This window comes from Pelophylax lessonae (genome assembly GCF_965119305.1).
Source record: "Pelophylax lessonae genome assembly, chromosome: 5".
In the NCBI taxonomy this organism is placed as follows: domain Eukaryota; kingdom Metazoa; phylum Chordata; class Amphibia; order Anura; family Ranidae; genus Pelophylax; species Pelophylax lessonae.
Window position 1 is genome coordinate 101,471,688 of NC_138772.1, and position 26,282 is coordinate 101,497,969.

General features: G+C 42.3%; 1 protein-coding gene across 1 annotated transcript in view; it reads left to right on the plus strand.

Annotated features, from left to right (window-relative positions):
• The window catches only part of PTPRN2 (protein tyrosine phosphatase receptor type N2), a 1,352,613-nt gene that overhangs the window by 436,849 nt on the left and 889,482 nt on the right, over window positions 1-26,282 (plus strand). Inside the window, exons 4-5 of the mRNA XM_082258395.1 lie at window positions 18,654-18,771; window positions 23,061-23,223. Coding sequence (XP_082114521.1) covers window positions 18,654-18,771; window positions 23,061-23,223 — 281 coding nt within the window. The remainder of the gene's footprint in view (window positions 1-18,653; window positions 18,772-23,060; window positions 23,224-26,282) is intronic.

Sequence of the window (26,282 nt, forward strand, 5' to 3'; positions counted from 1 at the left end):
AGGTAAGTGAGGACTCTCTCCTTTAAAAAAAATGTAAGGGGGGGCTTTTTGTGGGGAGCTCTGTATGAGGGGGGGTCTGTGGTGTAAGGAGGGGCTCTCTGATGTGGGGGGCTCCATGGGGGGGTCTGATGTAAGGGGGGTTCCATGGGGGGGTCTGTGATGTAAGGGGGGGCTCTCTGATGTGGGGGGGTCTGATGTAAGGGGGGTCTGTGATGTAAGGGGGGGCTCTCTTATGTGGGGGGGTCTGATGTAAGGGGGGTCTGTGATGTAAGGGGGGCTCTCTTATGTGGGGGGGTCTGATGTAAGGGGGGGTCTGTGATGTAAGGGGAGGCTTTCTGATGTGGGGGCTCCATGGGGGGGTCTGATGTAAGGGGGGGCTCTCTGATGTGGGGGGCTCCATGGGGGGTCTGTGATGGAAGGGGGGGCTCTCTGATGTGGGGGGGGTCTGATGTAAGGGGGTCTGTGATGTAAGGGGGGCTCTCTGATGTGGGGGGGTCTGATGTAAGGGGGGTCTGTGATGTAAGGGGGGGCTCTCTGATGTGGGTGGGTCTGATGTAAGGGGGGTCTGTGATGTAAGGGGAGGCTCTCTGATGTGGGGGGCTCCATGGGGGGGTCTGATGTAAGGGGGGTCTGTGATGTAAGGGGGGCTCTCTGATGTGGGGGGCCTGATGTAAGGGGGCTTTGTGTGGGGGGTCTGTGATGTAAGGGGGGGCTCTCTGATGTGGGGGGGGTCTGATGTAAGGGGGGTCTGTGATTTAAGGGGAGGCTCTCTGATGTGGGGGGCTCCATGGGGGGGTCTGATGTAAGGGGGCTTTGTGTGGGGGGTCTGTGATGTAAGGGGGGGCTCTCTGTGGAGGGGGGGGCTCTGATGTAAGGGGGCTTTGTGTGGGGGTCTGTGATGTAAGGGGGGCTCTCTGTGGAGGGGGGGCTCTGTGTGGAGGGGGGGCTCTGATGTAAGGGGGCTTTGTGTGGGGGTCTGTGATGTAAGGGGGGCTCTCTGATGTGGGGGGCTCTGTGTGGAGGGGGGGGCTCTGATGTAAGGGGGCTTTGTGTGGGGGGTCTGTGATGTAAGGGGGGCTTTGTGTGGGGGGTCTGTGATGTGGGGGGCTCCATGGGGGGGGGTCTGATGTAAGGGGGCTTTGTGTGGGGGGTCTGTGATGTAAGGGGGGCTCTCTGATGTGGGGGTCTCTGATGTGTGTGTGGGGTCTCTGATGTGAGGGGGGCTTTGTGTGGGGGTCTCTGATGTGAGGGGGTCTCTGTGTGGGGGGGGGTCTCTGATGTGTGTGTGGGGTCTCTGATGTGAAGGGGGCTTTGTGTGGAGGGGTCTCTGAAGTGAGGGGGGGCTCTGTGTGTAGGGGGGCTCTCTGATGTAGGGGGCCTCTAAATTAAGGGGGGCTCTGTGTGGGGGTCTCTTATGTAAAGGGGGCTCTGTGTGGGGGGTCTCTGATGTAAGGGGGGCTAAGTTATTAGTGATCATAAAAAAGGTGCAAGAAAATGCGCGCGCGCGGGGGGGGGGGGGGGGCACAGGATTAGCTCGCACAGGGCGCCTGAACACCTAAGGCCGGCCCTGTCTCCAGTTTTAGACAGCAACCAACCACCTATTTCTGTCATCAGACTCTTGAAACTAATACCTTTCACCAAAGAATGTTCAGATGTGGCTGACTTCTTCTCTCTTCTCCTCACTTCTTCTCCCTAAACCTTAACAGACTCCTAACTCTCAGTCAGTCTTAAACCCCTTCCCCCTCAACCCCTTGAGCTCTGGAAGATTTTACCCCTTATTGACAAGGTTACTTTTTGCTATTTAGCACTGCACTACTTTAACTGGCATTTGCGTGGTCATGCAACGCTGTACTCAAAATAATATATATACTTTTTTCATACAAATAGAGCTTTCTTTTGGTGGTATTTTATCACCACTGGATTTTTTATTTTTATTATATAAATGAAAAAAGATCAAAAACTTTGAAAAGAAACAATATTTTTTACTTTCTGCTAAAAAATCATATGTAATAAAAAAAATTAAAAAAATAAAATTTGTTAAAAAATTTAGGCCAAAATGTATTCTGCTACATGTCTTCGGTAAAACAAATTCCAATAAGAGCCGGTTCACACTGGGGCGACCTGTCAGGCGACCTGGTCGCCTGACAGGTCGCCGTAGGTCGCCTGCCATAGAGAAGCTGTGGACCCGTTTTAATAGGAGCGACACAAGTCGCTCCGACTTAGAAAAAGGGTCCGGAGCTTCTTTGGGGTGACCCGGAGCGACCTGCATTGACTTCAAAGTTATGAAGTCCGTGCCGGCCGCTCCGAGGTCGCGGTGCGAGCTGCGCACCGCGATCTGTGAGGTCGCCCCGGCAAGTAGCGTCGCCCCAGTGTGAACGGGGTCTAAGTGTATATTGTGTGCATGAAAGTTTATAGCGTCTACAAACTATGGTGTATATATTATATACTGGGATTTTTGTTTATTTATTTTATACTAGTAATGGTGGTGCTTATCTACTTATAGTGGGACTGTGATAGTGCGGCGGAAAATCTGACACTAATTGACACTTTGTGGGAACTGACTAACTGACATCACCAGTGATGCTAATACAGTGATCAGTGCTAATAATATACACTGTCACTGTACTATTGACACTGGCAGGGAAGGGATTAACGTCTTGGGATAATCAAGTGTGCTTAACAACTGTTAATGAGCGTAGTATGTGCTGCTTTTCACTACAGATCAACTTATTTATTTTCCCTGCTTTGCAGGGAAAATAAAGAAATTGATCGTTCCCTCTATTCAGAGCCTTGTGTTGTTTGTCAACACATGGCACTGGGCTGTGATTCGACACAGCCAATCAGCAGGTCCTGGCCATGAATCATTGGTCAGGATCTGCTGACAAACTCCCGCTGTGTCAAATCACCCAGAAACAGCTCTCGATGTACAGGTACATTATTGTGCCTGTAGAGGACACCCCACCACAGTAAATGTATTGCGACAGCGGGTCCAGAAGCTGATAAATTTGCTTACATCACCCCAAACAGGTAATCTTTATGGTACAGACAAAGTGAATGAGGTCCACACAACTGTCTCTCATTGAGCAAGCAAACGTTTTCTTCTTCACCGCAATGACTGGTTGTGTTCTTGTATTACACATCATTGAAACAACATGGCAACCTTCTCACTTGGCCATCTTCTCTACATGGAGAGAACTACATGAAGGGAACTCTCCCTTCTCAGTTTGTCTTCGTAGAGGAGGAAAACACTGTCATAAACCATTAAGATGGAGTAACCTGATCACAGACTACATGGCAACCTTATGACTCTTTCCAGAGATAACAAAGATGACCTCAGGGGTAGGAAGCATGCCACATTAGGAACTCACTAGGCAGATAAACAAAACCACCCAAAAAAATCTCTAACTGACTGTCACTGTTCCGTGTACCAACGCCGGGTTTTACCTCCTGTCCAAGCTACCCGGGTTCCTGCCAATCTGCCCTGAACCTTGGTATTATTAAGTGTTTGCACCTGTGGGTTAGTGTTGGAGCAACGTGTCTTCAAGCTGTAGCCGGACCTCCCTGTTTCCGGTGGTGTTTGCTGTCGCTCGAGTGTGCTTGTATTCTGTGTATTTGTTTGGTCTTGCCATTATTCTTAGTGTTTTCCTTATGGGTGCATTTGTGTATTCCCTCAGGTTTCTATCAGTGGATCTCTTCATTTCCTTTTGCTGTGGGTACTCTCCACAACATTATCTTTTTGCCACCTGCGCCTCATTCCTGCTTGCTGTTTCCATCTCTCTCTGCGCTGTTGCCCAGCTTCCCCCACTCTATCGTGCTTCACACTAGTTCCCTGGGTCCTCCCCCTAGTGTCTCTTCTTAGCTTGCTGCAGTATTTTCCTTGGTACCTTGTATTCTGTGTGCACCCTGAGTCTTTCCAGTGTGATATTTGCTGGTACTGTGCTTGCACGGGTGTGTCGGAGAGCTGCAACCTGGGGGCTGCCTCGCAGCACAACATCCACACCTCCAGTGGCTCTGGTGAAGACCAGGCAGCTCCTTAGATCCTACGACTCTGACACACCTCCATTTGCGTGCGATCACACTGCTCCTGCATCTGCTTGGCCAGGTACCCTGGCACACCTGTTTACTACTCTGCTAGACCCAGAGTTTTATAGTCCCACGTGTTCCAATCCTCAGATACTGACAATGACATATCATTTTGGTTAAGCAAACCAGTCAGAAGAACAAAGTTACTTATATAACATAAATTGTTAATAGTAGGTACAGTGCCTTGCAAAAGTATTCGACCCCTTGAACTTTGCGACCTTTTGCCACATTTCAGGCTTCAAACATAAAGATATAAAACTATTTTTTTGTGAAGAATCAACAACAAGTGGGACACAATCATGAAGTGGAACGAAATTTATTGGATATTTAAAACTTTGTTAACAAATAAAAAACTGAAAAATTGGGCGTGCAAAATTATTCAGCCCCTTTACTTTGAGTCCGTTTAAAGCGCAGAGAGCATCATGAAGAACAAGGAACACATCAGGCAGGTCCGAGATACTGTTGCAGAGAAGTTTAAAGCTGGATTTGGATACAAAAAGGTTTCCCAAGCTTTAAACATCCCAAGGAGCACTGTGCAAGCGATAATATTGAAATGGAAGGAGTATCAGACCACTGCAAATCTACGAAAACCTGGCCGTCCCTCTAAACTTTCAGCTCATACAAGGAGAAGACTGATCAGAGATGCAGCCAAGAGGCATATGATTACTCTGGATGAACTGCAGAGATCTACAGCTGAGGTGGGAGACTCTGTCCATAGGACAACAATCAGTCGTATACTGCACAAATCTGGCCTTTATGGAAGAGTGGTAAGAAGAAAGCCATTTCCTAAAGATTTCCATAAAAAGTGTCGTTTAAAGTTTGCCACAAGCCACCTGGGAGACACACCAAACATGTGGAAGAAGGTGCTCTGGTCAGATGAAACCAAAATCGAACTTTTTGGCAACAATGCAAAACTTTATGTTTGGCGTAAAAGCAACACAGCTCATTACCCTGAACACACTATCCCCACTGTCAAACATGGTGGTGGCAGCATCATGGTTTGGGTCTGCTTTTCTTCAGCAGGGACAGGGAAGATGGTTAAAATTGATGGGAAGATGGATGGAGCCAAATACAGGACCATTCTGGAAGAAAACCTGATGGAGTCTGCAAAAGACCTGAGACTGGGACGGAGATTTGTCTTCCAACAAGACAATGATCCAAAACATAAAGCAAAATCTACAATAGAATGGTTCACAAATAAACATATCCAGGTGTTAGAATGGCCAAGTCAAAGTCCAGACCTGAATCCAATCAAGAATCTGTGGAAAGAACTGAAAACTGCTGTTCACAGACGCTCTCCATTCAACCTCACTGAGCTCGAGCTGTTTTGCAAGGAGGAATGGGCTAAAATTTCAGTCTCTCGATGTGCAAAACTGATAGAGACATACCCCAAGCGACTTACAGCTGTAATCGCAGCAAAAGGTAGCGCAACAAAGTATTAACTTAAGGGGGCTGAATAATTTTGCACGCCCAATTTTTCATTTTTTTATTTGTTAAAAAAGTTTGAAATATCCAATAAATTTCGTTCCACTTCATGATTGTGTCCCACTTGTTGTTGATTCTTCACAAAAAATTACAGTTTTATATCTTTATGTTTGAAGCCTGAAATGTGGCAAACGTTTGCAAAGTTCAAGGGGGGCCGAATACTTTCGCAAGGCACTGTATGTAACGTGACCTGTGTTTTCTAATTTTTTTTCTCCTGCATGCCCCAGAAGCCTTCAAACCTAGGAGCACACAATAAGCAAACACTGACAATGATGTAGATCTGCAGCCTCACTCTTGCACAGCTTTTAGTGCAATATCCAAACTTCAATGGCCTTAGGAGAGTTTCTTGCTTTCTATTGGGGTTAGTGAGGGTTGCGCCAGATCACTGACGTGAAGACCAAGTCAGCATTTGCAGACATTATTTATAAACACTTGGGTGCCATTGAAAACTCATTAGGCCTTCTAAGCCTTTAAAGTATAGCTAAAGGCAATGGAAGGGAAATCTCTCTAATGAGACACAGATGTGCTAACTGCTTTTATAACGAATTCAAATGTAAAAAAACAAGATATACATATTCATGTGTATTCATACATTAACATTACTCTAATTTTATCCTAATTGTTTCATCAACCTACCTCACGGGGACACAGACAGCAGTCAAGTCCTGACGGCAGTTCTACACAGTACTACACTTTTTTTTTCTATAGCCTATTGTTTCCCTGTCAATGGGATTTGCACTCACTTCCTGTTCTGACCAACTCCCTTCCAACAGAATGGAAGTAAAACCAAATATCCTATGAAGGATATACAGTAACATAATATAATAGGTTGTCAGATGTTCTAACATTATCCTACCAAAACCCAACCAAAAAGAAAAAAAAAACGAAAAAAAAAAAACAAGAGGCCAAAATTGTCAAAGTATGAAATCAAGTATATAAATTAGCAATATGTCAACATTTCACAGTAGCGCTGTGATGAAAAATGTGTCACAAACCGATAATATAGTAAATAACCATCATAATCAAAAAAAGTCTTCAAATAGTCCATAATAGTGCAAATAAGGGTGCTGTATTTCTTCCCAAAATTGAGTCTTCTCAGGAGCAGAACTTACTGATCTAATTGGATATTTTTCTGAAAAATGCTAAATACTGTTGTTTTTCCCAGAGGTCGGCCAGCTCTCTGGGTGCTCTTAGTAACACTAAGGAGTCTATTTAAAAATATTACTTGAGGAATGTCACAGCCATCACAAACTCTGACTGTATTTTGCTAGTATGCTGATTTCCTATGATCCATCTATTGGTACTAATGCCAGTATTTTCCAGATTAAAGTGACTATTAAGTCTTGTTTTTTAAAAAAAATATTATGTTATACCTACCTGCTTTGTGCAGTGCTTTTGCAAAGAGCAGCCCAGATCCTCCTCTTCTCGGGTTCCCTGCCAGTGCTCCTGGCTTCTCCCTCCTGCAGAGTGCCCCCATGGCAAGAAGCTTGCTATGGGGGGCACCTGACCTGAGCTGCTGCTCTATGTGTCCATTTAGACACGGAGCCGCAGATTAGCCACACTTTCTCGCTCTACTCATTGGCTCACTGACTTTGATTGCCAACAGTGTGAGCCAATGGCGTTCGCTGCTGTCTCAGCCAATGAGGAGGGCGAGTCCCAGACAGCCAAGGCTCTCATGTAGCTCAAGATGGGGCTCACATAAATATTAGGGTGGCTGAGGGGGGCTGCAGCACACAGAAGGTTTTTTTATCTTAATGCATAGAATGCATTAAGATAAAAAAAACATTTTGCGTTTAGAACCGCTTTAAGGCATTTCAGGGATAATCTCACATTCTGGCTACTAGATGAAGGTGCCGATCATAGGAACTTAATATATTAGGCAAAATATGGTAAGAATTTGTGGTGATTAGGCAAATGCTTGTGTCATTCATCCAGTGTTTTTTTTAATACATCCCTTAAAGTACATGTAAACTGTAAGTGAATAACCTTTGCTGATTGTGGAGCTAGAGATCTTACTTGGCAAGGGGGGAGGTTGGACCTCTGCAGGGAGACCACTGCTTCCACACAGAGATCTCTGGATCCTCTGCAGATGTTGGCAGGGGGCAGGTTTTTCTACTTTTCCTACTTTAGAAAGACATTTAAATATAAGATAATAACCATATAAGCTTTGACACCTGCACACCCCCTTTGGGCAACAGCAATTTTTACATTTCTGCTGTGGGCCTCTTTATTTGGCAAAAACTTTACTTAGGATAACAAAGTAATACAGTTATCATTGTTTTTTTTTTCTTTAAGAGTTATTGTCTTGCAAAAATGTCTTTATTTTTAATGAAATCCATAGACACAAAATTTAACATGACTAAAAAATACATTGTGATCTGTGTTAGTTTAAAAAAAATGGTGCTGTAAAGTATACATTTTATTCCAAGGTTCTTTTAAAATGATTATGACTCTGGTAAAAAGCATTTCAAAGTGATTTGCAAATGCAATAAAAGCCTTTTTTAATACATTTTGTACTTTTTCACAGTAAAAAATGAATAAACAAAATGTATAAACATAAAAAAGGATAAATATTAATGGTTAGAATAATATAAATAAAACAGGGATTTAATAGTTAAGGGGAAGAGTAAGAAGGTGTTAATTAGTCTGAAAAGGGTAAATTAAGGGTTAATAAGGGGTTTAATAGCAACATATTTTATAAAAAAAGAAAATAAAAACAGCTTTTTTTTAAATTGTCAGGTTGCTTTACCTGATAATTTATGTAGATAGAATCTCATCCCTATGATCTGCAGATAAATGAAACAGAGTAGACACTATAGTAACAATGTTACTTTGTATCTTTCTATCTCCCATCTAAACAATCATATTTTTGACAGCAACAGCTATTTCAGCTGCTGTAGTTACACAAAAACACTGGGTTGTCATTTTGGCAGCTGAAATTCGATTGCAGGTACAAGAGAGAGATCGGCAGAAGGACAGGGCATACTACACACCACTGTATAATTTTATTAGATTTTGTGTTTGGTATGTGCAGTGTACCCAGGCCTTAACTGGTTAAACACTTTTAGTTTTGACGCACCTGCGATTTTCTTATCTGACTTAAAGTGTTAACCCAGTATTTTTTTAAATCTGCAGGCGATTCTCTATGTTGTGAAAGAGATCCTAGTGGCTAATTAGCCACTGGATCGCTTTTACAGGCAGCAGGAGGGGTTGTTCCTCCCCCTCCTGCTGCCCTCTGGGTTCCTTTCTGGGCTCTCTGTCCCACCAGAGAACCCGGAACTGAAGCCGGCAGTTGCACCGGCTTACCATAGAGCTCATGGGGGATCGTGTTACTTAGCGTAACATCATCTTTTATATTTTACAAAAAGTGGAATATAAATTGTGTAGTTTATGTATTAAAGTGTATTTAAAAAAAAAATTGCATGAAAAAAAAAATGTTGCACAAATACTGTGTGACATAAAAAATTGCAATGTCCACAATTTTATTTTCTAGGGCCATACTGATTTTTACTTGGAAACAAAAAACAGAAAGACCTGGTCTTAGAGTGGTTAAAAAATAAAAATAAAATAACAAACATGTCATATCAATCGTTTTTCACAAATCAGCCCCAATCCTCCTCTTCTGCGGGTCCCACGTCAGCGTTCCTGGCTCCTCCTCCCCACTGAGTATCCCCATAGCCAGCTGCTATAGCTCATCTCCACCTCACGCTTCCTCCTCACTAGCTGTGATTGACAGCAGCAGAAGCCGATGGGGAACCAATGAGGAGAGAGAGACCTAAGAGAGCCTCTGCTCTCTTGCACATCGCTGGATCGAGATGGGGCTAAGGTAGGTATAAGTGGGGAGCAGTGCTGTATTTTGGCCTAGGCCAACAAGGCCCAGGCCTAGGGTGGCACTTTGCAGGGGGGCAGCAAAAAATCCACCCCCTTCACCTGAGACTCTATTGGCCACTGGTTGCTAGAGTCGCCTCTCTCACCCCCTCTCTCTCTCTCTCACTCCCCCCCCCTCTCTCTCTCACACCTCTTCTCTCCCCCTCTCTCTCACCTCCCTCTCTCTCTCACCCCCCTCTTTTTCGATATATCTTTCTCTCTCTCTCTCTCTTATCCCCCTCTATCTCTATCATCCCCCCACTCTCTCTCTTTCATCCCCCCTCTCTCTCTCATCCCCCCCTCTCTCTCTCACCCCTTCTCTTTCATCCCCCCCCTCTCTCTCCCTCCCTCACCCACCCCCTCTCTCTCTCTCCCTCCCTCATCCACCCCCCTCTCTCTCTTATCTCCCCTCTCTCTTTCTCCCTCACCCACCCCCTCTCTCTCTCCCACCCCCTCTCACCCACCCTCTCATGAGATCTCAGGGGTTCATGCTGGGACTTGTAGTCCTTCAATTTTGGAGGGAGTCACATCCCTTAAAAAAGGAGTGGGGAAAATGTACATGGGGGGGGGGGGGGGGACTTAATTATAGTCTTGCCTAGGGCAGCACAAAACCCAAATACACCACTGGTGGGGAGGGGGCTGCGGTTCTTTTTACCTTAATACAGAGAATGCATTAGAATAAAACAAACAAAAAAAAAACATTCTGCCTTTAGAACCACTTTAAACTAAGAGTTCAGTTGGGTTTTAAGTGATTAGGTTTACTTTAAATAAAGTCCTATAGAGCTTAGCATACTATTTACAAGCCACGGCAAAAAGGATCAGTAACTTTACTACAGCCACTTTGCCTAAATAAAAGCTGTTTGACTGGGAAAGCAAATTACTGTAATTTTTGTTGCAAAGATTTTGATAAACGAGTCCCAAAATGTCTGATTTCCCCAGGGGTTTGGATGCTGCGGTCATTATTACAACTATGGTATTTGGGCTCAGCATTCAGTGGAGAGCATCTGTTCATCAGAATACAATCTCCAAGTCATTCTTTATCTTCTTCTCAGATATTCATTAATACTTTGTGGGACCATTGTTATACTGTTTGTTATGCTGTTATTACATCAAAAATCATTTTACAGGGTTCATATAAGCAGATTTATAAGCACAACAGTTATAAACATCTATGTACTGATTCTTTACAGTATTGCAGCTAATATAAAGCTTAGCAACAGGCAAATAGCTATACATGCAGCTGAAATACATACACTATATTACCAAAAGTATTGGGACGCCTGCCTTTACACGGACATGAGCTTTAATGGCATCCAGTCTTAGTCCGTAGGGTTCAGTATTGAGTTGCACCCCCCTTTGTAGCTATAACAGCTTCAACACTCCTGGGAAGGCTGTCAACAAGGTTTAGGGAGTGTGTCTATGGGAATGTTTGACCATTCTAAAAGCATATTTGTGAGGTCAGGCACTGATGTTGGACGAGAAAGCCTGGCTTGCAGTCTCCACTTTAATTCATCCCAAAGGTGTTCTATCGTTTGAGGCCAGTCAAGTTTCTCCATGAAAACTCGCTCATCCATTTCTTTATGGACCTTGCTTTGTGCAGTGCACTGGTGTGCAGTCATGTTGGAACAAACTGTACCCACAAAAGTTGGGAGCATGAAATTATAATAAATGCTGTGCCCCACTGTATGTGTTTCCTAAAACAATCTACCGATAAATACGTTATTTCATAGCGCCGATCAGGGGTCACCTGACCGGCCATCTCTCACCTCTCCAGGTCTGACAGCAATGTAGGCGGGGCTGAGAATCCCCTGCTGACATCAGCCAGGAAGAGGAGGTGAGAGACGGCCGGTCACGTGACCGCTGATTGGCGCTATAAAATAAGGTATTTATCAGCACATTTTTTAGAAAACACATACAGTGAGGCACAGCATTCATTATAACAGAGGGGGTTTTAGTAACAGCAATACGTTATGATACCAGCAGGAAGGGAGGGGGGAAGCAGGTACTGGTACAAGCTGACAGGCAGGGAGGGAGGGGGGGGACACAGGAGCACAGAGGAGAGCTGCGGATGATGGAGGCATGTAAACTGACCACGGTGTCAGAGCTCAGCAGCCATGATATACTGTGGTCAGTTTACAGGGGGGGAGGTATAGCCTGGCAGGATCAGCCAGGTATTACAGGTGTTACAGGGGGCCAAATGACACAGCACAAGCAACGTGCTGTATAACATGCTTTAAGGGAACAGGATCCAATTTTCTTTTCTCTTTAGGTTAAGAAACACTTTAACCACCTGTTACGTAAATCTTCAATAAAGAACATTTTTGGAAGTGCACCCATCCAGAATCATTTTCTTTATGATACCCCTGATAGACATAGCAAGCATTTCACCCTTTCAGTGCAGGGTGGGGGGCACGGCAAGGGTACATTTTTTAAAAATTCCTGAAGTAAAGCTGAATCCCAGGCAAGCAGCTAAATAAAAGAAAAAGGACATTTGTTGACTACTGCCACCATGTTGCTAAATGTTAGAGCAAGATACCAGTTATAGGCTATTGATATAGGAAATCTATACTGGTTTTGCATCTATCATTGATATTATGTTTAGTATGGCCATTATTTCAAAATATGAAATATGTCATATGTATTTTTTATTTTCACATATATTCAGCAAGTTGAGATCTAGCCTTCATGAGTGAACCTACTGAGTGGGGCCATAGATAGCAAACAAAAACCTATAATTGAAGTGTTACATCTCAATAATTAATCCTAAATACAACTTTATTCTATTGAACATTTGTTTGCAAAGCCAATATATTTCAGGCAAAAATGTGAAACAATGTTTGTGGACTCAATAATCAATTTATCGTTGGACTCTATTTATGTGAGGTTATACAGCAATTAGTCAGCAGTCGCTTCAAGAAAGGGGCAGAGGTGCAGCCCCCTGAAACGCATTGGCTTTGCAAACAATTTATCATTGGAGTAAAATTAAACGTTACAGTATGGGGCTTCAATTTTCAATTACTCCTCTCTATCACAACCCAAGTTGATCATGGAGCCCTCCAGTGTGTAAAAGCTGCTAGCCTAACATATTTTTGCTACTTTTGGAATATTGGATGACAGCAACAATATAAAGTAAACATATAAATGGCCCCATAGGGGTTCCAGCGCCAACTATCCAATTTTTTAAGCAAGGAAAACTTGTCAGAGATTCCAATCCTTCCCTTCTCTATCCAAACTAAAAAGAAAAAATTTAGACTATATATACATTTTTATAAAACACATAAAGATGATCACAACTATACACAGGAAATAAAATAACTTTAAAGCTGGATGTGGTTAGATAAACAGTTATAGGGAAAAAGGTGTAGTATATAGAGAGGCCCGATAAAAAATGTTGATAGCAGGAATGTACAGTTTAGGATATACATTGTTGACAGGTCTCCAGCAGCGATGGTTAATTGGTGGAGGGGTGTCCTGCCGTACAGTCCCATGTTACTGACATGGAATTAATGTGCTCCAAACAGAGTCACTGTGATCCCGCTCATCCAGGGAAAGTAAATTATTATAATTGGGTTCAGAGCCAAGAGCAGCCATTAGGTGAGGTAACAAAGACAAAGCACACAGGAAATTACCATACGCTTTGGCTCAGCGGTAGTCTCTGATTCAGCTGTCATTGTGATGCGGAGGTCTTACATGCATGTCTTCATTAAGCCTGGGATGTGGCATCAGCTGGCATACCCCAAAATATTTGGGCCGATATAATAAAAGCTAACATAAATAATTGAGAAAAACAATGGGGTTGATTTATGAAAACGTAGGAAAAAGTAAAGCTGTTGCACTTATAGCTTGCGTTGTTTCCTTTAAAAGATAAAACCTGATCAGTTGCTGTGGGCTACAGCTCCATGTTTAGTTTAGATTTTAATAATTTACTACAGTTATATCCTATCTCCAAGGAAAACAAAGTATCTTTCTTGTATTGGGGTATCCTTGCTCTACAAGAGTTAACAACTCATTTATGTCTAGGGTCCTGGAATAAGCAGTTTTACTTACCTGATCCTTCACAGTCAATCGGCACTCTCCTTTCCTCATTTCTGCCTTGGCTTCTTTGGCATCCTCACATACAGTGCAGAGCTTTGGCCTCTGCATTATACTTGATGACATCAGAGGACCTACAAAGGCTGGAGCAAAGGCGAGAATAGCCAGCAGGGATCAGTCCTAAAGTGTTGAGGGAGCCTGTGGGAGTGGGGGATTAAAGGAGTTGTAAAGGCAGAGGTTTTTTTTTTTATCTTTATGCATTCTATGCATTAAAATAAAAAAGCCTTCTGTGTGTAGCAGCCAGCACAGCACCCCCTAACTCTTACCTGAGTGCCCTCTTTATCCAGCGATTCACACGAGTCCCTCGGCCGTCCGGGACTCTCCCTCCTGATTTTCCTGAAACATAGCCAAAGCACCATTGGCTCCCGCTGTTGTCAATCAAATTCAGTTAGCCAAACAGGAGAGAGAGGGGTGGGGCCGAACCGCAGCTCTGTGTCTGAACGGACACACGGAGCTGCAGCTCAGGTCAGGTGACCCCATAGCAAGTTTCTTGCTGTGGCGGCACTCGACAGGAGGGAGGGGCCAGGAGCAGCGAAGAGGGACCCGAGAAGAGGAGGATCTGGGCTACTCCGTGCAAAACCACCGCACAGAGGAGGTAAGTATAACATGTTTATTTGAAAAAAAAGAAACACAAGACTACAATCAGAAAGAAAAAGTAATTTTTGTTCATGAACCTTATACAGTACATAAAGAAGCATTTAACTCTTGCCGTACAGGGGAAGATTTTTGTTTTTCCTGGAATGTGGCTTTAATATATATTATATATTTCCATTCTGTGTACTAATTTTTTTGACCTTAAGTTCCTAAAGCCTTTTACATTTATATTATCTTCAGTAAAAATGATTGTTCTGAAAGCTATGAAAGCTGATCAGTATTCACAAGCCTGGTACACATTATGAGTTTTGTTGTAGAAGAAAAAAAACTTCACTATGTGAAGTATTCACTTAGCCATCTCCCCCGCTGTCCTGTTGTGTTCTGACAGGGGGTTTGCCCCCCCCCCCCGCCAGAACTCTGTGATCAGCACTCTCTGACATTGACTGAGAGCACTGATCAGGAGGCGGTTGACTGCTGGTTTGGACAGACCGACATACACACGGGGCCGAACGTCGGCCGTTTTTTTAAAATCGGCAAACGTTTTCCTACATTCGGCCTGCGTGTACCCGGATTGACATAGTCAAAAGGCACAAGTCCTTCTAGTTCAGCTGATAAATTAAATAAAAAGAGAACCTCAGTATATAGAATCTGATACCCACAGCTGATCCAGAGAAAGGCAAAAAACCACTATAAAGCATCCAAAAAAATTAAAAATCCTTCCTGGTCCCCTGGAAGCCAATTAGATATTCTCTGGATCAACAATCTCTATGTGCATTTATGCAGCTTTTTTTTTAAAATAATCTACAGAACTGTCCAAAACTAGATCTTGAGGGAATCTGAGTTTTTTCCACTTTTCCACAGCGCTTACTGTGAAGAAATATTTCTGTGTGTGGAGATTAAATCTCTTTCACTTTAGATGTAAAGAGTACCTCCTTGTTCTCTGTAATGACCTGAAAGTGGATGGCTGCACACCAAGTTCACTTTATGGACCACGTATGTATTTATACATGTTGATCATATCCCCCCTTAATCTCTTCTCAAGTGAGAATAAATTCAGTTCCTCTAATCTGTCCTCATAGCTAAGCTCCTCCATGCCTCTTATCAGTTCTGTTGCTCTTCTCTGCACTCTCTCCAGTTCCCATATATCCTTTTTGTGAACTGGTGCCCCAAACTGAACTCCAGATGAGGTCTTACTAATGATTTGTGCAGGGGTAAATTGAGTTGTGTTGGAGACACTTTTGGACCACCTCTCTACACTAACCTAGATTTTCTATCCTGGTCTGTTTTTTCCATCAATCCACTTCTTTGATCCACATTCCACCCTGACATGGTCAGCGAATCTACCCATGGTACGTGCTCAGTTTAAATGTGGCTGTCATGGCTTTTTATATACGAATTTGTTTCAAATGTAGACGCATTGTTAATTAACCACTTAAGCCCCGGAAGATTTTACCCCCTTCCTGACCAGGGGGTTTTTTGCGATTTTTTTACTGCGTGCCTTTAACGGACAATTGCGCGGTCGCGCGACGCTGTACCTAAACGAATTTCACGTCCTTTTTTTCCCACAAACAGAGCTTTCTTTTGGTGGTATTTGATCACCTGTGCGATTTTTTGATCATGCGCTATAAACAAAAAAAAGAGCGTAAATTTTGCAAAAATAACAATATTTTTCACTTTTTTTTATATGAAATTCCCCCCCAAAAAAATGTAAAAATCAAAATTTTTTAACATTTTCGGCCAATTTGTTTTATGCTACATATGTTTGGTAAAAAAAATCGCAAAAAGCGTATTTTGATTGGTTTGCGCAAAAGTTATCGCGTTTACTAACAAAGGGAAAGATTTTTGTCATTTTTGGTGTAATGGCGGCGATCTGCGATTTTTTTTGCGGTACTGTGACATTGCGGCGGACAGATTGGACCCTTGACTGACATTTTTGACACTTTTGGGGGTACCAGTGTCATTACTGCAGTAATCAGTGCTATATATATGCACTGTTACTGCAAAAGTGACACTGGTAGGGAAGGGGTTAACTGTATTGGAGAGGGAGGGGTTAAGTGTGTCCTAGGGGCGTGATTCTAACTGTAGTGGGACAGGTCTCCTAGTGTAAAAACAGAAATCAACGGTTCTACATAGTAGAACCGTCTGATCTGCATTTTTACACAGGGGAGAATGACAGGCGGCTTGTTTACATAAGCCGCCCGCCTTTCTCCCGCTCTACCGACGATCGTAGTGTGACCGGCGGACGTCAGGGCCGCCGGTCACACGCCCGCGCTCCTCTGTGAACGAGCCGAGGCGGGCACGCGCCTCGCACTCGCCCGCTATTGGCTCAAAACCCGGTGACAGGCTAGCGACTTAGATCTACGTCACTCTGCCTGGCCGGGGCTGACTGCCGCAGTAAATATACTGTGCGCAGTCGGCAACCGGTTAATGTATATATTACTCTGTTGCATATGTTATTACCTGTACATCTTTTATTACAGAATAACGCTTCATGCATATGAGTTCCCATATTTACTCCCTGACGAAGGGTATTTCCTGTAACGCGTAGGGTGTCTACTGGAAACTAATGCCTCACCATCTTTGTGTGATCATGATATAATTTTATCATCTTCTTTGTCGAATGTTTTTTCTATGTATATGTATCACTGTGACTTTCAATGTGTTATATTAAAAATTTGTATTTTTTACATTTGTGGTGTTACTTTTGGCCTTGAAAGTCCCGTTCCCTTAGGGGGGTTTTCTTTAGTTTTCTGCAATTGGGGATGTTGGCCAATTAACACCTTACTCTATCTAGAGGAGTGTCCTTTAGACAGGGGTAAATTGAGGTCCCTCCCTCTGCAGTCCATACCTCTTTTAATATAGGAAAGTATTTTGCTGGCTTTAGAAACTGTAGCCTGGCAATGCATGCTACTAATAAGCTTATGATCTACCAAGAACACTCGGGCCCCTCTCAGCCATTGAATCACTAAGCTGTTTTCCTCCTGGAAAGTATGATGCACGCATACATTAAGCCCCATCAGGTTGTGGTACACCAGTGGTTTTACAGAGAGCTCAGTGTTACCATTGTGGAGATACATAAAGATGTGGGTTAGTGGCACAAAGTCCACAGAACTGCAGTTTCCAAACGACATTTTCCCCCACCTTATAATATGTCTCCATAAATACAGATGACAAGAATAATCACATTGTTTATAAAAATGTTTGGCAGATAGAACTGTTCCTATATAAGTTTTTACATCTCTTTATTTAGCGGTTTGCCTGGAGCTGCCTTTTAAAATATTCTGAGAACCAAACACTTAAAAAAAACATTGTACAGCTTCTTCAGGGGAAATATTCTCATGTTTATTGGAGCTGATTTTGTTTACCAATTAGTTTTATCCACAGATAATGAAATGTAGGAGATAAACATGGAAGTGCAATTTGAATTTGCAGTGGCTCACAACCCTGTGTACCTTCCACGGCGTACAGATAATTGTTTTGCTCTCAGAATTTCTGGTAGTCAGAGAACATTCTTTTCAATGCAAGTCATCATTTTGAAAAAACGCTTAAAAAAATTCTCCAATATAGAAAGATGCTTTTTCAATTACTTGAACAACTGAAATTGACAAGAAGTGAATCATTTAAGAGAATTTTACAAATCAATAAGCTTACATGTTGTATAGAATCAACAGATTAAGAACTGTTATATTACATTATATTACTTTTTTCGGATTTTGTAGAAACACATATAAACACACCCTGTTGAGTGGTGTAATAAAAAAAGCATAAAACATGAATACATATGCTTTATGGTAAAGGTTTAAAAGAGAGGGTTTGGGTAGGAGGGTGGGTGTATCTGATCCTATAATATGGTACACAATCATGCCCTCATTTGGTCTGTCAGCCTAAGGGAGGACTGTGCCCGAAGGAAGGGGGGCATTTGCCTCCTGAGCCAGTACTGATATGTTGGGCTGGTGGCTGGTGACCTTGAGTGGAGATACTCCAGCATTCTGACTTATTTAATTTGAGACCTGCATGCGGGGCATTATAAAGCTTCTTGCTCACTGTTAAGTCTGGCAGAGAGAGGTTTTCCAGCACTGACTTTCTTTACAATCCTAAGATGTCATATGACCGAGTGCCAAGAACTGCAAAGGAAGCTGATGCTGGAAGATGTGAAAAGATATGTCACAAGAAAACATGTCCTCTTGGGACACCTACTTTTTTCAATGCCCACAAATAACTGTGGCACCATGGTACACTCTGGGTACAGAAATCTACCAAGAAAGAACTGTTTGGTTGCAGTGGTTTCCCCCCTCCCGCAGGTCTTTTGTTCCAAGTTCTCCCCTTGATCAACTCTTTTAAGTCCTACACCACGCTCTACCTGAGCTAGATTTTATTTCTATATGTCTCAAGGGCTGTAGGCTGATATTGTCAGAAAATTTCCTGCAAAGAAATTCAAATTCAAAGCATGTTTAAATAGGCTAATTATAACTCCAGATTGTAGATACAGCACATCTATTATCTCATGTTACCTCCTTTTTGTCTTCATTTAGGCTTGACTTGGAAAGATGACTACACCCAACATATCATTGCAAAGGAACTATCAAATATTCGTAAGATATACAGCAGACCACCTGAATCTCGTCCATCTGATGTTTCCAGCACTTCTAGGTAAGATGATTATGTTCTTTTTTATTTACCTTCTACAGTTAGTTATATATGAAAGTATGTAGACATAAATGAAGCATTACACAATGTTTCTACAAGGAAGAAAAAGGGGGGCAAAGATATAAAACTGTGCAGGCCAATGAAGAGTAGCATACAAGGTTTATAATAAAATGAAAAAGTTTATTTGTATAATTAAAAGAACAACAGATGTGCTATGTGCAAAACTATTTATATATTATAAAATCCCCATAGGGTAAAGCATGCGAGTAATAAACCAATAGTGAAGCACTATGAGTGTGGGGTCTTACAATGCCAACGCGTTTTGCAGATCGCTTCATCAGAGCTGCAAAGACCACATAGTACTCATCTTTCGGGAGAGACAACATAATTTACCATCATATACAAAACAAATTATTGTTATTTAATAATAGATCTTCTATTAGGATTATTGTCAGCTGCAGACAACACCCACCTCCAATATCAGCCCCACATGCGCATAACTCTCCCCAGGCAGGCGCCGGTGTTCCGTGAAAAAAACCTACCCGTGAAAATTCCCTACCCTCGTCACTTCCGGTGCACCTACGTCGCACCTACGTCATGGAACAGCTGAGCAGGTCACCATTGCGCATGCTCAGAGGTCCGGAGGGTAGGGAATGTAAAAGCAGCAGGTGTATGAAAATATAAATCACGGAGCCGAGATCTCCGTGATTTATATTTTCATACACCCGCCGCTTTTACATTTAGTAGCCGAGATCAGGGAAGTGACAGGGGTAGGAGCGGAGATGACTCATGTTGCAGCCGAGATGTTTTAATGTTACCGCGGCAACAGCTGATGCGGTGTAACGTTACAACACACTACCCCGTCAAAATTCCCTACCCTCCGGACCTCTAAAGATGCGCAATGGTAATCTGCTCAGCTGTTCCATGACGTAGGTGCGACGTAGGTGCACCGGAAGTGACAAGGGTAGTGAATTTTCACGGGTAGGGTTTTTTCACGGAACACCAGGACCACAGAAGAGACTCCCACCCTCTAATACTGTAAAATTATAATATTCCTATTATTACTTAATTTTACTTAAACTTTAGTCATAGCCTATAAATATATGCTATTAATGACAAAGGGGCACTTACTATGTGGCTACTTTCAGATATGTCTGTCCAAAGGTAGTAGATTGTAACTTCCAATTGGACAAAAAGGCTCCTAAATCAAAATAGCTTCACAGGGAGCATATCTATACAGAGTTGACAACAAATATATTTATGTGTATTAAAATATATATATATATATATATACTGTATATATACAATATATATATATGTATTTGCATAGGCACCATGGGGAGATATAGCCCATGGTGCCTTTGCAAATACATATAACGGAACGGTACTTTTAAAGTTAAAATAAGGAAATGCTTTAAATATCTTTTGGCCGTCATTAGCCCTTCCCATGGTTTCTTATCACCTGTATGTCTTATGTGTCACAGCAGGTGAGTAACAAATTGTAGAGACTGGCATGCCTACCTAAAAAAAAAAAAAAAATAGGAACACCAATGTACACATACAGGGGAAGATTTATCAATTATTAGCAGTTGTGTCCTTTGTATCCTTCTTCCAGACCTGTGCCATAGTCCAGCATGAAACAAATCCTTCACTATGCCTTGTGTAGGGTTCTCCTGTAATAAAGACCATTCTTTGTTGCTGTCCTTCCTTGTGTAGGGTGACTGGTCGGGTATCCATCCTCTCCTGTACAGTAGTTTTCTGCAGGCAGCTTGAAGTAGGAGGACCTGCTAGGGCCCTCTCAGTGCTCTGCTCCCTGTACTGACTATGTACAGCCCGATGATAAGGCCACCGCTATGTTTATAAGGAAATGTCTGGGTTTGCAAATGCATTTGTTGCACAAATGAAGATGTACTGTATATACTGTGTTGCTATTGAGAATATATTTCAATGAAAGTTTTTGTGCTCCTAATAAAAGAAAACTCTGTCTCATCTACAGTGGTTAATATGGTGCAGACCTTCGCAAAACTGTTTTAGCTGGCTACCCAGAATTAAAGATGCAGGATTCAAAAAGAAAATACTGTTGTATAAACTTTTCTAGAGGGCAGGCAGCCTGATTTTCAATAAAAGAACATCTAATTCTGATTTATAAACACACCTCATAGCCCTTAAACTGGCAGCCAGCATATTGATAATACAGCTGTTAATGCATACAGTATATGCTACTGCTGTAATGGAGGTCATATTAAGAGAGAGAAAACCAAATATACAACCAAGTCCCTAAGATAAATGTAGCAAAACATATTTTTCATGTTTCAGAATTAGTTTTATTTATTTATTTTTTTTTTTTAACTAAACAGCTAATTATGATGTATGCAACCTGATAAAGTTTGGGTGAAGCTTGAGGAACTTTAGATTAAATATTTTTACAGAAGCACCCCCAAAGGGGTGAACACAACCCCAGCTCCCAGCAAACACTGCTGTCAGTTTTTCTGTGTCTCGGTAGGGAGATTTCCCTTAATTTCCTATCCTATAGACTTAACAAGGAATTAAGAGGACATTTTTCTAATGTAAGGGAAAATCCCTTCCTAGATTGTAGTCATGGGAGCAAGTGTTCCAGTTGGAAGATTTCCCTGCTATTCCTGCCCTGGTGGAAACTCAAACTTTTGGATTTATCCTCACCTTCATTTCTGGTGATGCTGGTAGTCAAGAAGACAATTAGAGAGTGTGAAACTTCTGAATGGGGACACAGACAGCAGTAAAATCATGACAGGGGTTCTAGCCCTTCACCACTCTATGCAGATCTTTAAAAAAAAAGAAAAAAGTTTGCCTTTAGGTTTGGTTTACATCTATGCAGTTTGCAATTGATACGTTCTACAGTGCATTTTGCAGTGCATTTTGCATTTTTGCACACAGATTTTTGTTGCATTTTGTACTTTGCGTTTTTTTTCCCTTTTAAGCCAACTGTGTACTGTATAGCTGGTTGTTAAGGAGCGGGCCGAGAAGCCCCACTGACAGCTGAATGTAAAAAGAAGAAGTGCTGACAAAAAAAAATGGCGTGATACTAGGCCCTTCAGGTCTGGTATGGATTTTGAGGGGTACCCCATGCCAAAATTGAAAAGAAAATTGGCCTGGGGTCTCCCCAAAATCCGTACCAGAACCTTATACGAGTATGCAGCCTGGCAGATCATGAAAGGGAGGGGATGAGTGAGCACCCTCCTGAACCATACCAGGCCACATGCCCTAAATGTAGGGGGTGGGTGCTTTGTGGCAAGGGGGACATCTTAAAATAAAAAGCTCCTCTCGTGCTGAAGGCTCCTGCCGTCTGCCTGCTCCACCGACAGGCAGTTCTTAAATAGCTAATGGGCGGGGCCATCTGGCAACTTCACCTTGTGGCACCGCCCCCCCGTGACGCCAGCAGCCCAGTTTGCACCGGTCAAGGACCTCACAGGGGGCATTGCCAACAGATGACATCACTGGGTGGCCCTTCCCCTTAGCTATTTAAGAGTTGTCAGATGGTGGAGCAGCCAGATGGCGGAGCCTTCGGACTGGGTTCGGCAGTGCGGCAGGTGTTGTGATTGACAATGGATCTACACCAGGGACATTGTTTTTTTATTTTTTTAATAAAGGAATTGTCCAAAATTTAGTGTTTTAGGTGCAAGTCTATTGAAGTCTATTGTATGCAAAATGCAATCCGCTGCTGGAAAAAGTCCCTGACCCTTTCCACAAACAGACCAGCTGATAAACGCATAGATGTGAATGTGTACCGTAAGAAAACATGTTAAATAGGCTGTAGTGCGTTTCCGCAAACTGAAAAATGCACTAAAAAATGCATAGAGGTGAGCCAAACTTTAGGTATACTTTTAGGGCCCATTCACACTACAAACTGCATTGGGATCACACAGGAACCTTTGTGCTATGCGATCCAGTGCAGGCAAACATATTGCGTTTGCAACCTGCATTTGGGGTGTCATTAACTTTACATGGACACCTGCTGCAGAAAGAAAGGCTAGTGTGACTGGAATGCGGTGCGGGAAACTGCAAAGGAACATTGGTTTTCCACACTGCATTCTAGTGTGAATGGGCCCTGACACTTGATAAGAACTGTCTGCATTTTTCCATAATAGCTAATCAGATTCTAGTCTGTGTAGAAAGTGACAGTTGTGGAATGATGGCATGAAACAGATTAGGGCTTTACAGACAGTTTGTATTAAACACAAGTTGATAAATGAAACCTCCTTTTTCTGAAAATAAACTGATATTTGTAATCTTGTATTTTTGCATCTGTCTTTTAGGGGTCAGAACTTAAATGCTGAAAGTGACAGAAATTATGAAATGGAAGCTAATAGGAACTTTGCCAAATCTTTTCACCAATATCTCCAGTATCTCGGGATCCTGCCACAGTCTGTAGCTCCAAACTATTACCCAAGGACAAAGAGTGAACAGCCCCCCATTACGGTAATGATACCTCTTAAAATAAGAAGCTCCCAGTCTCCGGTATAGAAGGAGATAAACCATACATATTTTCTCACCTTGTTATTTGACGTTGTAGCACTGACCTTCATCACTAGAAAGTGTCTTTGTAATTGGTGACCTTCAGCGTTATAAATAAGACTCCCGCATGATTCTCGAATGGAAGGATAAATTCTTTTTGAAAGAATGTGACATATCGTCTTGTGCTTCTGTGTTGTAAGTGTTAGAAATATTTCACAGCTGCTAAAGAAAATGAATATAGTGTGTTTCAAGGTAAAGCAACGTCAATGGAATTTCATTTAATGTGTTATTTGTAGGCCTGCTTTTCCATCTTTTTATCTTAACCATAGATTGTTATTGTGTGTTAATCTATCTATCTATCTATCTATCTATCTATCTATCTATCTATCTATCTATCTATCTATCTATCTATCTATCTATCTATCTATCTATCTATCTATCTATCTATCTATCTATCTGTCTATCTATCGTGGGTATAGAATAAAATCACCCCCCCCCCCGTTTAACCTCCCTGGCGGTCTGATTATGTCCGAATTTCTGTGCTTAAAGCGGTAGATTGTTTTGCATGGATTTTTTATTGTTTTTATTTTAGGCCTGTAATTCTTAGGAATAACTCACTTAAATCTGTCCAAACAAGAGTCTAGTAGACATTCCGGGTATGATAAAGTTTGAAACACAAAATCATAAATTATAATGTAATAATAATGCATTTCATTAAATTCTTCATTGTTTTTGAAGTGGAGATATTTCATTATGAGGGAGAAACTGTTCTCGGGGGCGCTGCCTGATCCGTATCGCAGTCAATAGAGCAACAAGTCTGCACGTCGCTGAGCTCAGTCAAAGAATCGGCACTGTTGTCACTTTTAGTACCTGATGAGGAATTTCCCCACGAATCGCTATCCCTCAGTTCTTCAAATAACTCCGATACACCATCGCTGTTTTCCAGTTTGTCCAAAAGCGTTTTTGAGCTAAAAGAATGCTTTTTGGACGCCATGGACGTTATCAATTTTTCAGGCACAAAGTACCGCAAAAGGTTCAGGCAGGGCACTGGAAAAGCCTCTAGGTGAAATGGCATGATACAAAGTTGTAATTCTAACAGATTACACTGTATCACGCAATTTTCTTTTTTTTTTTAAATCTCCCGCCGGTTCCACCCCTCTGCGACACGGCGCTCGCAGGGAAGGGAACCAGAAGAAGGTGTCGGCATCGGCCGACTCCAGTGCGAGAGGACAGCGGGAGGAAGGCTGCAGGAAGGCTGGGGAGGACAGCGGGGGATCGCAGGGGAAGGTGAGTAAGATTCTGGGGTAATACCACTTTTGGTAATGAAAATTAACCCCGAGCCACACTTGGGAACACCGCTAGGAAGGTTAAAATGATCACATTTTGTTGCTTTCCAGCCTGAAATGAAAAGAGACACAGTTTTTGTTTTATCCAGTTGTATTTACTCAGTGCAACTTATAACATCCAAGTGAAATATTTAACACCAACATGTCAGAAAAAAATTAAAAAACAGAATCACTGAGTTGGAAAAAAGATCACCCCCCATGTCAGTATTTTGTTAAACCTTCTTTTGCCTTAATTACAGCCTTTAGTCTGTTGTGATATGTCGCTACTAACTTTTCACATCTAGACAATATTTGCCCACTCTTCTTTGCAGAACTGCTCAAGTTCAGGTAAATTTGATGGTGACCGTTTGTGGACTGCAGTCTTGAAGTCATTCCACAGATTTTCAATGGGGTTTAACTCTGGGCTCTGACTGAGCCATTTTTCACCTTCAACCACTCTGTGGTCATTTTTGCTGTGCGCTTTGAGTCATTGTCACGTTGAAAGGGTAAATCACCTTCCCATTGGCAACTTTCTGGCAGAGGGCAGCAGATGTTCCTCAAGAATTTGAAGGTATTTTGCCCCATCCATTTTTCTTCTGTCCTGACAAGTGCTCCATGGGGGTGTTCCTGCTGGAAAGAAACACCCCCATACCAGGATACTACCACCTCAATGCTTTACACCCTGTTCAAACCTGAGCGTTTTTCAGCTCGTTAAACGCTCATCTCTGAAGTCTCGAAACTCCCAACAAGCAAAATCTCATTCATTTCAATGGCCCCTGTTCACATATGAGCGTTTTGTCACCTGAAGCTCAAAAAAGTACATGAGCATCTTTTTTGACAGATTACAAGCGTTTTTCTTAGATTTCAGTGCCTCCCTCCAAACACCTGCAAAAAACGTATAGAAAAAGCCTGAAAAACGCCTTAAATCCACCCGAAATAACGTCTGAAAACGCCTAAAAATGATACGCTCAGGTGTGAATGGAGCCATACTGGAGGAATGGTGTTATTTGGACGGTGAGCTGTATTGGATTTCTGCCAGACATATTGTTTGGTGTTGAGGCCAAATAATTACATTTTAGTCTCATCTGACCACCTTAAATGCACTTTGAATATTCTGAGGCCACATGGAAAAAGGTCTATGGTCAGATGAGACGAAAATTTAATGATTTAATGTTTTTAAAATTTTTAGAGTTTAACATGTTGGTGTTCTGTCTTTCACTTGGATGTTATAAGTTGCACTGAGTAAATACAGCTGGATAAAACAAAAGCTGCGTCTGTCTTTGATTTAGGCTGCAAAGCAACAAAATGTGATTGTTTTAAAGGGGGGGGGGTGATTCTTTTCTATACCCACTGTATATGTATCTTGTGAAGGCTATAAACAACACTGGGAGATCCAATTCTGACAGTAAAAGGGTGCTTAATAGTTTCGAGCAGGTAGCCCAGTGGAGGAGTCTACTTGCAGACCAGTGAGGTTTTCTCACAAATAGGGGAAACTCTGCACTCAGTCAGGACCCCTGTGGAAGCCATTGCTGCAGAAGCATTGTTTGTGAGGACATGCTGGAGCGTATGTCCAGATCTGTCAGACCTAATAGGACAGGAACCTAAATTATACCAAAATATGACCTAAGTGGGAGAGCAACTGTCAAGAGAAGAATATTTCTAAGCAGACCAAGAGATGAGATAAAATAGCCAGGAAAC